This window comes from Bubalus bubalis, chromosome 9, assembly GCF_019923935.1.
Source record: "Bubalus bubalis isolate 160015118507 breed Murrah chromosome 9, NDDB_SH_1, whole genome shotgun sequence".
NCBI lineage: Eukaryota > Metazoa > Chordata > Mammalia > Artiodactyla > Bovidae > Bubalus > Bubalus bubalis.
In genome coordinates, this window is record NC_059165.1 from 103,096,735 (window position 1) to 103,113,469 (window position 16,735).

General features: G+C 41.5%; 1 protein-coding gene across 1 annotated transcript; it reads left to right on the forward strand.

Moving 5' to 3' along the window:
• Positions 1-14,484: 14,484 nt before the first annotated feature.
• Positions 14,485-15,432, forward strand: LOC102404301 (olfactory receptor 10H1). Its single transcript, XM_006057839.2, has one exon. The coding sequence runs from the start codon at positions 14,485-14,487 to the stop codon at positions 15,430-15,432; it is 948 nt and encodes a 315-aa protein (XP_006057901.2).
• Positions 15,433-16,735: the final 1,303 nt, after the last annotated feature.

The following is a 16,735-nucleotide window of genomic DNA, read 5'->3' on the forward strand; positions in this document are numbered from 1 at the left end:
AACACAGCAATCTAAACAAGATGGAAAGGCAGAGAAATATTCAGCAGGTAAAGGAACATGATAAATGCCCACTAAACCAAACAAAAGAGGAGTAGATAGGGTGCCTACCTGAAAAAGAATTCAGAATAATGATAGCAAAAATGATCCAAAATCTTGAAAACAAAATGGAGTTACCAATAAATAGTCTGGAGACAAGGATTGAGAAGATGCAAGAAAAATTTAACAAGGACCTAGAAGAAATAAAAAAGAGTCAATATATAATGAATAATGCAATAACTGAGATCAAAAGCACACTGGAGGGAACCAACAGTAGAATAACTGAGGCAGAAGATAGGATAAGTGAGGTAGAAGATAGATTGGTGGAAATAAATGAAGCAGAGATGAAAAAAGAATTTAAAGAAATGAGGAAAACCTCAGAGACCTCTGGGACAATGTCAAGTGCTACAACATTCGAATCATAGGAGTCCCAGAAGAAGAAGACAAAAAGAAAGACCATGAGAAAATACTTGAGGAGATAATAGTTGAAAACGTCCCTAAAATGGGGAAGGAAATAGCTACCTAAGTCCAAGAAACCCAGAGAGTCCCAAACAGGATAAACCCAAGGAAAAACACCCCAAGACACATAGTAATCAAATTAATGAAGATCAAACACAAAGAACAAATATTAAAAGCAGCAAGGGAAAAACCACAAATAACTCACAAGGGGATCCCCATAAGGATAACAGCTTATTTTTCAATAGAAACTCTTCAAGCCAGAAGGAAATGGCAGGACATACTTAAAGTGATGAAAGAGAAAAACTTACAACCCAGATTACTATACCTGGCAAGGATCTCATTCAAATATGAAGGAGAAATCAGAAGTGGGAGATTTTAATACCCTACTCACACCTATAAATAGATCAACTAAACAGAAAAGTAGCAAGGAAACACAAACTTTAAATGATACAATGGGCTAGTTAAACCTAATTGATATCCCTAGGACATTTCACCCCAAAACAAAGAATTTCACCTTTTTCTCAAGTGTACACGGAACATTCTCCAGGATAGATCACATCCGGGGCCATAAATATAGCCTTGGAAAAATAAAAAAAAAAAAATTGAAATCATTCTAAGCATCTTTTCTGATCACAATGTGGTAAGATTAGATGTCGACTACAGGAAAAAAAATATTAAAAATACAATCATATGGAGGCTAAACAACACGCTTCTGAATAACCAACAAACCACAGAAGAAATCAAAATATGCATGGAAACAAATGAAAATGAAAACATAACAACCCAAAACCTATGGGATTCAGGAAACGCAGTGCTAAGAGGATGGTTCATAACAATACAAGCTTACCTCAAGAAACAAGAGAAAAATCAAATAAATAACCTAACTCTACACCTAAAGCAACTAGAAAAAGAAGAAATTAAGAATCAAGGGTTCGTAGAAGGGAAGAAATCATAAAAAAAAAAAAAAAATTAGGCAGAAATAAATGCAAAAGAAACAAAGGAGACCATAGCAAAAATCAACAAAGCTAGAAGCTGGTTCTTTGAGAAGATAAATAAAATAGACAAACCATTAGCCAGAGTCATCAAGAAAAAAAGGGAGAAGGATCAAATCAACAAAATTTAAAATGAAAATGGAGAAATCACAACAGACAACACAGAAATACAAAGGATCATAAGAGACTACTATCAGCAACTATATGCCAATAAAATGGACAACGTGGAAGAAATGGATGAATTCTTAGAAAATTATAACTTTCCAAAACTGAACCAGGAAGAAATAGAAAATCTTAACAGAGCCATCACAAGCACGGAAATTGAAACTGTAAACAGAAATCTTCCAACAAACAAAAGCCCAGGACAAGATGGCTTCACAGCTGAATTCTCCCAAAAATTTAGAGAAGAGAAAACACCTATCCTACTCAAACTCTTCCAGAAAATTGCAGAGGAAGGTAAACTTCCGAACTCATTCTATGAGGCCACCATCACCCTAACACCAAAATCAGACAAAGATGCCACACAAAAAGAAAACTGCAGGCCAATACCTCTGATGAACATAGATTCAAAAATCCTCAACAAAATTCTAGCTTTCAGAATCCAACAACATATTAAAAAGATCATACATCATGATCAAGTGGGCTTTATCCCAGGGATGCAAGGATTCTTCAATATTCATAAATCAATCAATGTAATACACCACATTAACAAATTGAAAGCTAAAAACCATATGATTATCTCAACAGCTGCAGAGAAAGCCTTTGACAAAATTCAACACCCATTTATGATAAAAAAAAAAAAAAAACCCTCCAGAAAGCAGGCATAGAAGGAATATCAGTTCAATTCAGTTGCTCAGTTGTGTCCGACTCTTTGTGACCCCATGAACCACAGCACGCCAGGCCTCCCTGTCCACCACCAACACCCAGGTCCACCCAAACCCATGTCCATTGAGTTAGTGATGCCATCCAACCATCTCACCCTCTGTCGTCCCCTTCACCTCCTGCCCTCAATCTCTCCCAGACTCAGGCTCTTTTCCAATGAGTCAGCTCTTCTCATCAGGTGGCCAATGTATTGGAGTTTCAGCTTCAAAATCAGTCCTACCAATGAACACTCAGGAGTGATCTCCTTTAGGATGGACTGGTTGGATTGCCTTATAGTCCAAGGGACTCTTAAGAGTCTTCTCCAACAACACAGTTCAAAAGCATCAATTCTTTGGCTCTCAGCTTTCTTTATAGTCCAACTCTCACATCCAAACATAACCACTGGAAAAACCATAGCCTTGACTAGATGGACCTTTGTTGGCAAAGTAATGTCTCTGCTTTTGAATATGCTATCTAGGTTGGTCATAGCTTTTCTTCCAAGGAGTAAGTGTCTTTTAATTTCATGGATACAATCACCATCTGCAGTGCTTTTAGAGCCCAGAAAAATAAAGTCAACCACTGTTTCCACTGTTTTGCCATCTATTTGCCATGAAGTGATGGGACTGGATACATTGATCTTAGTTTTCTGAATGTTGAGCTTTAAGTCAACTTTTTAACTCTTCTCTTTCACTTTCATCAAGAAGCTCTTTAGTTCTTCTTCACTTTCTGCCATATGTGTGGTGTCATTTGCATATCTCAGGTTATTGATATTTCTCCCGGCAATCTTGATTCCAGCTTGTGCTTTTTCCAGTCCAACGTTTCTCATGATGTACTCTGCATATAAGTTAAATAACCAATATGCCTCAACGTAATAAAAGCCATATATGATAAACCCATAGAAAACATCTTCAATGGTGAAAAATTGAAAGCATTTCCCCTAAAGTCAGGAACAAGACAAGTGTGCCCACTTTCACCACTACTGTTCAACATAGTTTTGGAAGATTTTTCCACAGCAATCAGAGAAGATAAAGAAATAAAAGGAATCCAGATTGGAAAGGAAGAAGTAAAACTGTCACTGTTTGCAGATGACATGATCTTCTACATGCTGCTGCTACTGCTGCTAAGTCGCTTCAGTCGTGTCTGACTCTGTGCGACCCCACAGACGGCAGCCCACCAGGCTCTGTTGTCCCTGGGATTCTCCAGGAAAGAGCACTGGAGTGGGTTGCCATTTCCTTCTCCAATGCATGACAGTGAAAAGTGAATGTGAAGTCGCTCAGTAAGTATCTGACTCTTCGCGACCCATGGACTGCAGCCTACCAGGCTCTTCCATCCATGGGATTTTCCAGGCAAGAGTACTGGAGTGGGGTGCCATTGCCTTCTCCAACAAAACTCTACTAGGTTTCATTTATTTCTGTCGCAATAACATAGTTCTGCAGATGCCAATAATGTTTCTGTGAATTTCATTAAAAATGTTATCCCCATACTTACTATTATGTCTAGTTAATTTCATGGGTCATTTCTCAAAGAGAATTTTTTAAAAAAATAAATACTGCTATCTTTCATAGAGTGAATTGAGAAAGTCTTTAACTGTCTAAAATTTACATTAAAAACTCAAAGTTTAGGGGCATCATCCTAAAGCATCCTACTTTAACAAAAATAAGCTATAAAACAGCTTGTCCTTATGTATCTTACCATATACCTGTATACCTTTAATACTATCTCATGGCTCTGGCTGTACTGTCCATTACTTTTAATGTTACAATATCATGTTCTTGTTCAATCTCATTATGTAATAATTTTACAAATTATCATCAACTTACTTTGTTCAAACTCAAAAGAATGTTATAAAACATTACTATTTTAGATAGAAGCCAGGTTCCTTGCTAGATTAGCACTCACTCATCCACTGGTGTAATCTGGACGATTATTTTCTCCTCCATGTATTACCTTGTGCTTGCCCACAGTAAAGGTCTGACACTTTTCTGTCATTTTACAAGGCTTTTATGTGCAGTTATGTTTATTAGCTTGGCATTCTACTGTTCAAGAAAAACATAGAGACTTGAAGATGTCATTATATAGTTCCCTTCATGAAGATTATGTAATTGTATTAAATGTGGACCTGCCCTAATACTAAAAAACATGTTTGTGTTTTTTTGTGCAGAGCAGTTTTTATCCCTACCTTTGTCTCTAAATCAGAGCTCTAGTAGTCAAAGTTTTTTGCAGTTTCAAATAAATTAATTTAATAGCCTTTGTAAGAAAATAGTTTTATTTTTAAAAATTCCATTTATCCTTTTCCAAAATGTGATTATTATCTTAGAGAATTTTTTTAAGTTAAGATTTGACTGACTGACAAGATAGAAAACCCTAAAGACACCACCAGAAAATTATTAGAGGTAATCAATGAATATAGTAAAGTTGTAGGATATAAAATTAACACACAGAAATCACTTGCATTCCTATACACCAACAATGAGAAAACAGAAAGAGAAATTAAGGAAACAATGCCATTCACCATTGTGACGAAAAGAATAGAATACTTAGGAATAAATCTACCTAAAGAAACAAAAGACCTATATATAGAAAACTATAAAACACTGGTGAAAGAGATCAAGAGGACACAAATAGATGGAGAAATATACCATGTTCATGGATTGGAAGAATCAATATAGTGAAAATGAGTATACTACCCAAAGGAAATTATAGATTCAATGCAATCCCTATCAAGCTACCAATGGTATTTTTCAGAGAACCGGAACAAATAATTTCACAATTTGTATGGAAATACAAAAAACCTCTAATAACCAAAGCTATCTTGAGAAAGAAGAATGGTACTGGAGGAATCAACCTGCCTGACTTCAGGCTCTACTACAAAGCCACATTCATCAAGACAGTATGGTACTGGCACAAAGACAGAAATATAGATCAATGGAACAAAATAGAAAGCCCAGAGATAAATCCACACACCTATGGACACCTTATCTTTGACAAAGGAGGCAAGAATATACAATGAATTAAAGACAATCTCTTTAACAAGTGGTGCTGGAAAAAACTGGTCAACCACTTGTAAAAGAATGAAACTAGAACACTTTCTAACACCATACACAAAAATAAATTCAAAATGGATTAAAGATCTAAATGTAAGACCAGAAACTATAAAACTCCTAGAGGAGAACATAGGCAAAACACTCTCCGACACAAATCACAGCAGGATCCTCTATGACCCACCTCCCAGAATATTGGAAATAAAAGCAAAAATAAACAAATGGGACCTAATTCAACTTAAAAGCTTCTGCACATCAAAGGAAACTATTAGCAAGGTGAAAAGACAGCCTTCAGAATGGGAGAAGATAATAGCAAATGAAGCAACTGACAAACAACTAATCTCAAAAATATACAAGCAACTCCTACAACTCAATTCCAGAAAAATAAATGACCCAATCAAAAATGGGCCAAAGAACTAAATAGACATTTCTCCAGAGAAGACATACAGATGGCTAACAAACACATGAAAAGATGCTCAACATCACTCATTATCAGAGAAATGTAAATCAAAACCACTATGAGGTACCATTTCACACCAGTCAGAATGGCTGCTATCCGAAAGTCTACAAGCAATAAATGCTGGAGAGGGTGTGGAGAAAAGGGAACCCTCTTACACTGTTGGTGGGAATGCAAACTAGTACAGCCACTATGGAGAACAGTATGGAGATTCCTTAAAAAACTGGAAATAGAACTGCCTTATGATCCAGCAATCCCACTGCTGGGCATACACACTGAGGAAACCAGAAGGGAAAGAGACACATGTACCCCAATGTTCACCGCAGCACTGTTTATAATAGCCAGGACATGGAAGCAACCTAGATGTCCATCAGCAGATGAATGGATAAGAAAGCAGTGGTACATATACACAGTGGAGTATTACTCAGCCATTTAAAAGAATACATTTGAATCAGTTCTAATGAGGTGGATGAAACTGGAGCCTATTATACAGAGTGAAGTAAGCCAGAAAGAAAAACACCAATACAGTATACTAATGCATATATATGGAATTTAGAAAGATGGTAACAATAACCCTGTATACGAGACAGCAAAAGAGACACTGATGTATAGAACAGTCTTTTGGACTCTGTGGGAAAGGGAGAGGGTGGGATGATTTGGGAGAATGGCATTGAAACATGTATAATATCATATATGAAATGAGTCGCCAGTCCAGGTTCGATGCACGATACTGGATGCTTGGGGCTGGTGCACTGGGAAGACCCAGAGGGATAGTATGGGGAGGAAGGAGGGAGGAGGGTTCAGGATGGGGAACACGTGTATACCTGTGGCGGATTCATGTTGATATATGGCAAAACCAATATAATATTGTAAATTAAAAAAAAAAACACAGTATTGTAAAGTAATTAGCCTCCAATTAAAATAAATTAATTAAAAAAAAAGAAATGATGCTTTTAAATTATAATTTCCATAGTAATTAGGGAAATGCAAATTAAAGTGCCAGTGGTAGCCAACTTGGCAACTGTATTGGCAAAATTAAATTTCACAACATTGAACATTGGTGAGGGTGTGGAGAAACACTGCCAAGTTTGAGAAATATCAGTCTATAATAAACTAAGATGAATATCACTCCAAAATGAGAGCAAATAAGCCAAGTTACAGCAAGGTACCTACAAAACAATGAGATTTGTATTAAAATACATAGTATGAAAACTAGTTTGGTGGTCCACCAAAAAATTAAATATGGAATTACTTTATGACTCAGCACTTTTACTCCTAGGAGCACACTTCAAAGAAATGAATTCAATTAAATCTCTGTATACAAATAACCAGAGCAGCACTATTCATACAGTCCAATGGCAGAAACAGTCCAAATGCCCATCAGTAGGTGAATGACTAAACAAAATACGATCCACCCACACAGTGGAATATTCAGTTCAGTTCAGTTCAGTCGCTCAGTCGTGTCCGACTCTTTGCGACCCCAAGAATCGCAGCACGCCAGGCCTCCCTGTCCATCACCAACTCCCGGAGTTCACTCAGACTCACGTCCATCGAGTCAGTGATGCCATCCAGCCATCTCATCCTCTGTCGTCCCCTTCTCCTTCTGCCCCCAATCCCTCCCAGCATCAGAGTCTTTTCCAATGAGTCAACTCTTCACATGAGGTGGCCAAAGTACTTAGCTATAAAAAGGAATGAAGAACTGATGCATGCTACATGATGGATGAATCCTGAAAATTTTATACTGAGTGAAAAAAACAGATCCCAAAGGCTACATACGTATTGTATCATTCCATTTGCATGACATGCCCAAATCAGGAAAACCCACAGGGTAAAAAAGGAGATTAGTGGTTGCCAGGGGCTCAAGGGAGAAAGACTGATAATGGGATAAGGTCTCCCAGTTCTTGAAGTGATGAAAATGTTCAAGAACTGGGTAGAGATGGTAGTTAAATAACATTGTGAATGTGCTAAATGAAACAGAACTGTTCACTTTACCGTGGTGAATTTTAAGTTATATAAATTTCACCTTAAAAAGAAAAACAAAGCCAAAAAACCCACAACAGAACCCCACAATAATACTCTGATTTTAAGAGCTTGTGTTACTCACTTGCCACATGCATACAAAGGTGTGTAGCAATGTCCATCAAATTTCTCATTGTGATCTCATGGCTGGCCATCGCTTGACTTTTAGTCTGGTTTGCAGCATTTCAATTATTTAATAAGAAGAAAAATATGTTTGTGTGCTTATTAAAAATTTTTATTTAAAATTTTTTGCTACTTTATTTTTTTAATTGAAGGATAAGTGCTTTATAGAATTTTTAAAAAGGTATTTAATTGAGCAAATGCCCTGAATGGGCAAGAAAGAAAGTGGAGAGTCAAGCCAGGCAGCCTCCTCAGCCCCAGTGAACAATGGCAGGGCTGGTTTCCTGCCACTGCTAGGAGCCAGGGCTCCAAATTCCAAATTTGTGAAGTATTAGACTCTGCTTGAGCCCCTGAGAAGCTCAGGTAATTGACTTACCCCTGGAAGGCAGAGAGGGAGGGACAAAGGATGATGACAGTATCCTTGAGATTGCGCAGTGCACTGCATGGTTCCCAAGGGTCCCAGCATCCCTGTAGCAGCAGCAGAGATAGAGTCCAGGGGATCACAGTGAGAGAAAGCAGCAGGCAGGGAGCTGAGGCAGCATAAATAATGGAGGTGAGGCTCAGGTAGCCCCCCCACCCCACCCCACCACCACCAGTCTACTCATAGTGGCAGGTTCCTTGCCATGCAGCTCTCACTCATCCAGCCCTTACCTGCTGGAGAACATCAAGCCTGAGCCTCCAGCTGGAGTGAGGCAGAAGCAGTTGCAGAGCCTGGAGTCCCAGGTGAGTCACCTTCCCTCCCTTCCACTTGATCAGGAGAAACCTGGGGAACCAGCAACTGTCACAGACAAGGAGACCCTTCGTGTTTATAAAACTTCCTGTGAAAGTTGAGTCTTTGAGTTGGGGCAGTAGGTAGGGCTCTACCCTTCCCACCTTCAAGGTAACGGATGTGATGATTACTTTGCAGGATGGGTAAGAAAACTGGGATGCAGAGAGAGAAGAGCTACCACTTTGTTACACACAGCACCTGTCTGACTTTTAACCTAACTCCCCTCACTGTCCTGGCCAATACAGTGATAAAAGGATTGGGGAGAGGCAGAGAAAAGAGCCAGTCAAGAAGATTAAGGATGGAGAGGCTCCAGTCACCCCCTCACCAAAGGTGTTAAGTATCAGGGAGACACCAGGGTGGACAGGTGCATTGGTGGTAAGGAGTCAAGGATGAAAATAGGGAGGCAGCAGGTAGTTCAGGTGGGAAGGGGGATGCAGAGAGAAGAACATAAACAGCTTCATGAGAAGAGAGAGGATGGGGGCAGACAGGTAAGGCAAGATGGAGACAACACATCTAACCTGTAGTTCTCCACCAGAGGCCGTTACCTCCCCAGCGGACACTTGACAATGTGTGAGGATACTTCTGATTGTCACAACTGGGAGATGCTACTGGCATATAGAGAGGGACAGAGATGCTGCTCAATATCTTATAATGCACAGGGCAACCTCTAACCACAAAAAAATTATCAGCTCCTAAAGTCCCTGTTTCACTGGAAAAGACCCTGATGCTAGGAAAGATTGAGGGCAGGAGGAGAAGGGGATGACAGAGGATGAGATGGCTGGATGGCATCAGTGGCTCAATGGAGATGAGTTTGAGTAAACTCTGGGAGCTGTGATGGACAGGTAGGCCTGGCGTGCTGCAGTCCATGGGGTTGCAAAGAGTCAGACACGACTGAGTGACTGAACTGAAAGTCCCTGATGCTAAAGTTGGAAAACCCTGCTGCCATGATATGTGTAGATAGGATTTGACCATAGGCAGGTTTGACCCCTAAGTTCTGGGTGGGGACTGGTCCCTCTGTGAGTTCATCCAAGTGCCACAGAGCCAGGTCACACTCCTTCTCTGGGGCTGTTCAGTTTAACTGCAGAGAAGCCACTAGTTGTTCTCCTGGTTGGTCACTGACTGGGGCCTTCAGTCCACCTCTTTGCAATCCTGAACCTACACCCATTGTGGTTCTAAGGCTTCTTATTTTACTTAAAAAAAAAATCAGGAGTCTCTACCTCTTAGAGCAGTTTTATGTTTATAGAAAACTGAGCAGACAGTGAGCTTCCCAGATGGCTCAGTGGGTAAAGAATCCACCTGCAATGCAGGAAAAACAGGCGTTGTGGGCTCAGTCCCTGGGTTGGAAAGATCCCCTGGAGGAGGGCATGGCAACCCACTCCAGTATTCTTGCCTGGAGAATCCCCATGGACAGAGTAACCTGGCTACAGTCCATGGGAATCACAGAGTTGGACACAATTGAAGCAACTGAGCAGGCACGCATGAGCAGATAGTGCAGAGGATTTCCACATACCCTCTCTCTCCCTGAACTCAGCTTCCCCTGTTATTAACATCCTGCATTAGTGAGTAACTGTGTTACAGTTACTGAATCAATATTGACATATTATTATAACCAAAGCTCACAGTTTACATTAGAGTTCACTGTTGGTGCTGTACAGCCTATGAGCTTTGACAAATGCCCTGTATCATGTATGCAATATATAGTATCTATAAACAGTGGAAACAGTGGCTGACTTTATTTTGGGGAGCTCCAAAATCACTGCAGATGGTGACTGCTGTCATGAAATTAAAAGACGCTAACTCCTTGGAAGGAAAGTTATGACCAACCTAGACAGCATATTAAAAAGCAGAGACATTGTCAACAAAGGTCCGTCTAGTGAAGGCTATGGTTTTTCTAGTGGTCATGTATGGATGTGAGAGTTGGACTGTGAAGAAAGCTGAGCACCAAAGAATTGATGCTTTTGAACTGTGGTGCTGGAGAAGACTCTTGAGGGTCCCTTGGACTGCAAGGAAATCCAACCAGTCCATCCTAAAGGAGATTAGTCCTGGGTGTTCATTGGAAGGACTGATGCTGAAGCTGAAACTCCAATACTTTGGCCACCTCATGCGAAGAGCTGACTCATTTGAAAAGACCCTGATGCTGGGAAAGATTGAGGGCAGGAGGAGAAGGGAACGACAGAGGATGAGATGGTTGGATGGCATCACTGACTTAATGGAGATGAGTTTGGGTAAACTCCAGGAGTTGGTGATGGACAGGGAGGCCTGGTGTGCTGCAATTCATGGGGTCGCAAACAGCTGGACACGACTGAGCAACTGAACTGAACTGAACTATACAGAACTGTTTCACCACCTTAAAAACTCCCTTGAGTTCCATCTATTTGTCTCTTCTTCTCTTCTGCTGAGTCCTTGACAAGCACCAATCTTTTTACTGTCTCCACAGTTTTGCCTTTTCCCAGAATGAAAAGGTACTTAGCTTAGCGGAGTTCTGCATCCCTGTCATCTGAGAAGGTGTATATGCAGCCCTGGGCCACATTCCCAGGACATGGTGAGCTCTAGTCTTCCCATAGTTCCTATCTTCCTTTTTTATGTGTATGATTTTTGTGATCTGATTAATATGGAGGGGGAATGTGTGAATAGCCTGGTATGGTGAAGCTGACATTTCTCTGGTCCTGAAAGTGGCTCTGACATTCACTAACAGCCACCAGTAAATGGTGAATGTAACAGAGAGGTTAGGAAAAGATAGGCTTTGGGGTCATTCAGATACAGATTCAGATCCTGGCTCCCCCACTCAGGAGCCATGGTCTCTTGGACAAGTGATGTGTTCTCTATGGATGCAGTTGCCACTTCTGTAAAACAGGGATCATAGCAGGGATCTCACAATATTGAGGAACAGATTTAATAAGAATTGAATGACCACAGGAACCACATCTAATTAAGGGCAACTATTCTCATCAAGAGTTCAAAATCCAATGCCAGAGATAGTTGTGTATCCAACATGGTACATTATAATGTAAATCATGACGAAGTTAGAAGTGAGGACTTTTAAACTCACTCAGGGTAGTTGTTTGGAAAGCACGCAGGAATGAGTGACTAAATCTGTTTTGGAAAGAGATGTCCAGAAAGACTGCACAGAGTAGGTAACATTGATGCAAAAGAACAACAGTTCTTGGTTGGAGAAACCAAGATCTGGGTAGAAGGAGCAGCTAAGTTAAATACAATTGTACTCTCTAGATCATTGGTTTTCAACTGGGGGTAATTTTGCCCCCTCCAATGGGGACATTGAAAGTGAAAGTCTCTCAGTCATGTCTGACTCTTTGAGACCCCATAGAATGTAGCCCACCAGGCTTCTGTGTCCATGGAATTCTTCAGGCAAGAATACTGGAGTGTGTTGCCATTCCCTTCTCCAGGGGGTCTTCCTGACCCAGGAATAGAGCCCAGGTCTTCTGAATTGCAGGCAGATTCTTTACTGTTTGAGCCAGCAGTGAAGCTCACATTGGCAATATCTAATAATGACACTTTTGGTAGTTACTACTGAGCATAGATTACTGGCATTCAGATAGTAGAGGCTAGGGATGCTGCTAAACACCATATAGTTCACAGAATGGCCTCCATCTCATAACAAAGAATAATTTGTCATAAAATACTGAGAAAACTTGCACTAGACATTTGAAAACCTGGCAGCTTGTAAGCAGAGCCCACTTGATCCGGATCTCACCCATTCTACCTCTTCTTGGAACCTCTTGTTTCCAAGTCATCCACTTTGATTTGCCCCTCTAGGATCTCAGGGTATCAGAGCCAAGGGGGGCTTCTGGGGACCTCCAGGCAGGTGCTGACTCAGAGGAGACAGAGAAATGCAATTGACTCCAAAGGAGGTAGGCCAAAAAACTCTGGAGACCAATGATGTTGGGGAATGAAACCTCCAGTCCCCAAAGTGTCTGGTTCCCCTTCGTGTCCTCATTATTAACCTGCCAGAGTTTGATCTAGGACCTGAGCCCACTTAAGAGGGTGTATCACCTCCCCCCATTTTTCATGTGTCATGGTAAAATACATGTAATGTACAATTTACCATTTTAGACACATTACAGCATACAGTTCAGTGGCATGAAGTACATTCATGATGTATGAGCACTGTCTGTCTAGTTCCAGAACCTTCTCAGCACACCCAAAGGAACCCCTATACCCATTAGGAGTCCTGCCTCTTCTCCCCTTCCTCCAGCTCCTGGAAACCACTCCTGTGCTTTAAATGCCCACATGAACATTCATAGCAGCACTATTCACAAGAGGGGAAAAGTGGAAACAACTGACGTGTCCATCAACAAGGTGATTGAATAAACAAAATGTGATGTCCATAAAGAAATATTGTTTGACCATAAAAAGGAATGAAGTTATGACAATGCTACAAGCGGATGAACCTCAAAAACATCATGCTGAGTGAAAAAAAAAACAGACCTCAAAGGTCACATAGTGTATGATTCCATTATTTAAAATGTCAGGCACAGGCAAATCTATAGAAACAGAAAGCAGATTAGTGGTTCACTGCAATTTAAACTTGAAAATGCCTTTTAAAAAATCACTCAAAAATAGTTATAAAGGCACATTGAAATCTCATTAAATTGAAGTTATTTACTGAATACACTGTCCCTGTGCATGTGTGCTGTTATGTCCAACTCTTTGTGAGCCTGTGAACTATAGCCCAGTAGGTTCCTCTGTCCAGGGCATTTTCCAAGCAAGAATCTTGGAGTGGCTTGCCATTTCCTTCTTCAGAGGATCTTCCTGATGCAGGGATTGAACCTGTGTCTCCTACCTTGCAGGTGAATTCTTTACTGAGTCACCAGGTAGGTTATTTACTGAGCATAGACCATATACATTTGTTTACTGAGTGTATTGAGTTAATTACCATAGGTAGTACCTACTGTTTCCCAGGTCATAGCCCAAGAATAACACATTTAGTTCCCACAGAGAATCTTAGAGGCAGGTAGAGAGAAATGGAGGTACAAAGAGGTGATGTAACTTGCTCAAGTTTACACAGTGGGCAGAGCAGGGACTCAAACTCCCAGACTCTCTTATTGCTTTCCTTGATGGCTATGTTGCACTGTCTCAGTAGGTCCAGATGTACCTCATGGGATCTGGAAAACAACAAGAACATTATTCCTACACAGTCTTTTACTTCAGATTCCTTGCATGGATAACTCCAGAGGAAGAATCTGATTGATGAATGTTTAGAGATGCACACTGGTCCAAAGTCTTGTAGACATGGGGTAGGTAGGTCTTCTGGTATCTGAAACTTTGAGAAGAACAAGATTTATCAGAAGGGAGGAGTTGGACAATGGCTGCAAACTCTAGTGGAGGAACATTATATTTTTTGGAAGTAACCAGAGGGAGAGAGGGGTATAGTCTTTGGAGACAGTCAGCCATGGGTTCAAGTCTTTACTCTGCCATTTTGACAGCTTTACCTTGAACAAGATGCTTAGCTTCTCTGAACCAAATATTTTCAGTGCTTATGCTTCAAGTGATCAGAATCGTTGATAAAAACATCTCCCCTACTACATTGATAAGAGGATTGCATCATAGGAGGCGTAGAGTAGGAACTCAGCCAGTGTCATTTGTCATTTGTCATTTGTCATTTGTCAGGAGCAGCCCCTTGGACAGAGTCAGGAATGATGGAAGCTAATGACCTCCCTCCATCCAGTAGCTGACCTCTCCATGTCACACCTCACTTCAGGAACAGCCCCCATGCAAGGAGCCAACTTCTCAGCAGTGACTGAATTCATCCTCATCGGCTTCTCCACCTTCCCCCACCTTCAGCTGATGTTCTTCCTGCTGTTCCTGCTGATGTACCTGTTCTCGTTGCTGGGGAACCTGCTCATCATGGCCACCATCTGGAGGGAGCACAGCCTCCACACACCCATGTACCTCTTCCTGTGTGCCCTCTCCATCTCGGAGATCCTCTACACCTTCGCCATCATCCCGCGCATGCTGGCCGACCTGCTCTCCACCGACCGCTCCATCTCTTTCACAGCCTGTGCCAGCCAGATGTTCTTCTCCTTCACGTTTGGCTTCACCCACTCCTTCCTGCTCACCGTCATGGGCTACGACCGCTACGTGGCCATCTGCCACCCCCTGCGCTACAACGTGCTCATGAGCCCCCGAGGCTGCACCTGCCTGGTGGCCTGGTCCTGGGCTGGAGGCTCAGTCATGGGGTTGCTGGTGACATCTGCCGTTTTCCAACTCATCTTTTGTGGACCCAATGAAGTCCACCATTTTGCTTGTCATGTGCCCCCACTATTGAAGTTGGCCTGTGGAACTGAAGTGCAAGTGGTGGCCAAGGGCGTGGGCCTGGTGTGTATCACTGCCCTGCTGGGCTGTGGTCTCCTCATCCTCTTGTCTTACGCCTTCATCGTGGCCGCCATCTTGAGGATCCCCTCAGCCGAGGGCCGGCACAAAGCCTTCTCCACATGCGTGTCCCACCTCACTGTGGTAGTCGTGCACTACGGCTTTGCCTCTGTCATCTACCTCAAGCCCAAGGGTCCCCACTCTCTGGAAGGAGACACGCTGATGGGCATCACCTACACGGTCCTCACTCCCTTCCTGAGCCCCATCATCTTCAGTCTCAGGAACAAGGAGCTGAAGATCGCCATGAAGAAGACCTTCCTCAGCAAGCTGTACCCTGAAAAAATATGATTATCTGGGAAGAATTCCTTGGAAATAGCTAAATTGGGTTATCAGATGCTACCATCAGAGGTGACACCCTGCAAGCATGTAATAACCAACATCTGTCTGATGCTTTATGGTTTACAAGGACCCTTATCAGCAACATAAAAATGTTTGCAAAATGGTTCAACAGGCCCTGAATGTATTCAGGATGGAAAGATGTATGAAACAATAACATGCATGAAGTCAGATTCATTGATTTCCTATCTGTTGCAGGACATTTGGCCAGGTAGCATTAAACCCAAAATCTGTTTTTCTCCTGCCAGAAACCAGGATAGACTAATTACTCCCATCACCATAAACCCACATTGTAAAGAGAAATGGACGAGGCCATGCCTTTACTTTCTACTAGGTGGCAACAGGGCTTCCTTTGTGGCTCAGCTGTTAAAGAATCCTCCTGCATGCAGAATACCTGGGTTCAATCCCTGGGTTGAGAAGATCCCCTGGAGAAGGGAAAGGCTACCCACTCCAGTATTCTGGCCTGGAGAATTCCATGATACTGTATAGTCCATGGGGTCACAAAGAGTCAGACACGAGTGAGCAACTTTCACTTTTCAGGTGGCATCATGTAGCTACAACTCAACTTTTATGAGGCTACATAAGACTAAGTCAGAGTACAGCAGAGGAGTGCTAAGCACACTAAATTTCAGCACTGCATAACCTGTAATAAGCAAACTCAGAAAAAGTTCAGAACATCTCCAAGTTTCAAGTGTGAATCTTGAGCAGCTGCAGAGAGACAAAGAAGTCTCTTGTTAGGTGAGGGAAAGAAGTCCCTCAGTGAGAAATCACCTGCTGTGTTGGAAAGTCCCTGGAGAATCCCCATGGACAGAGGAGCCTGGCAAGATACAACTGAAGCGACTTGGCATACTTCATAGTATTTATAATTTGTTGAAAATATGTGTATTCAAGAGAATGACAAATACTGTACGATATCCCTTGTAAGTGGAATTGTAAAAAGGTACTCATAAAAATAGAGAGTTGAATGGTGGCTGTCAGGGGCTGAGGGGTGGGAGAACTGGGACAATGTTGTTTAACGGCACAAATTTGCAACCAGTTGATCAACCAGAAGATCAACAAGATCTTGTGGGTCAACAATGAGCATTGTGGGTATAGACAATAATACTGTATTATCAAGCTCAAAGTTACTAAGAGACTTTGTCTTCATTGTCACTCTCCAAAAAGATATGATAACTATGTGACATGACAGAAGCGTTAGCTAACACTGCAGTGGTAATCATATTGCAATATACAAATGTATGCATGTATATATTCT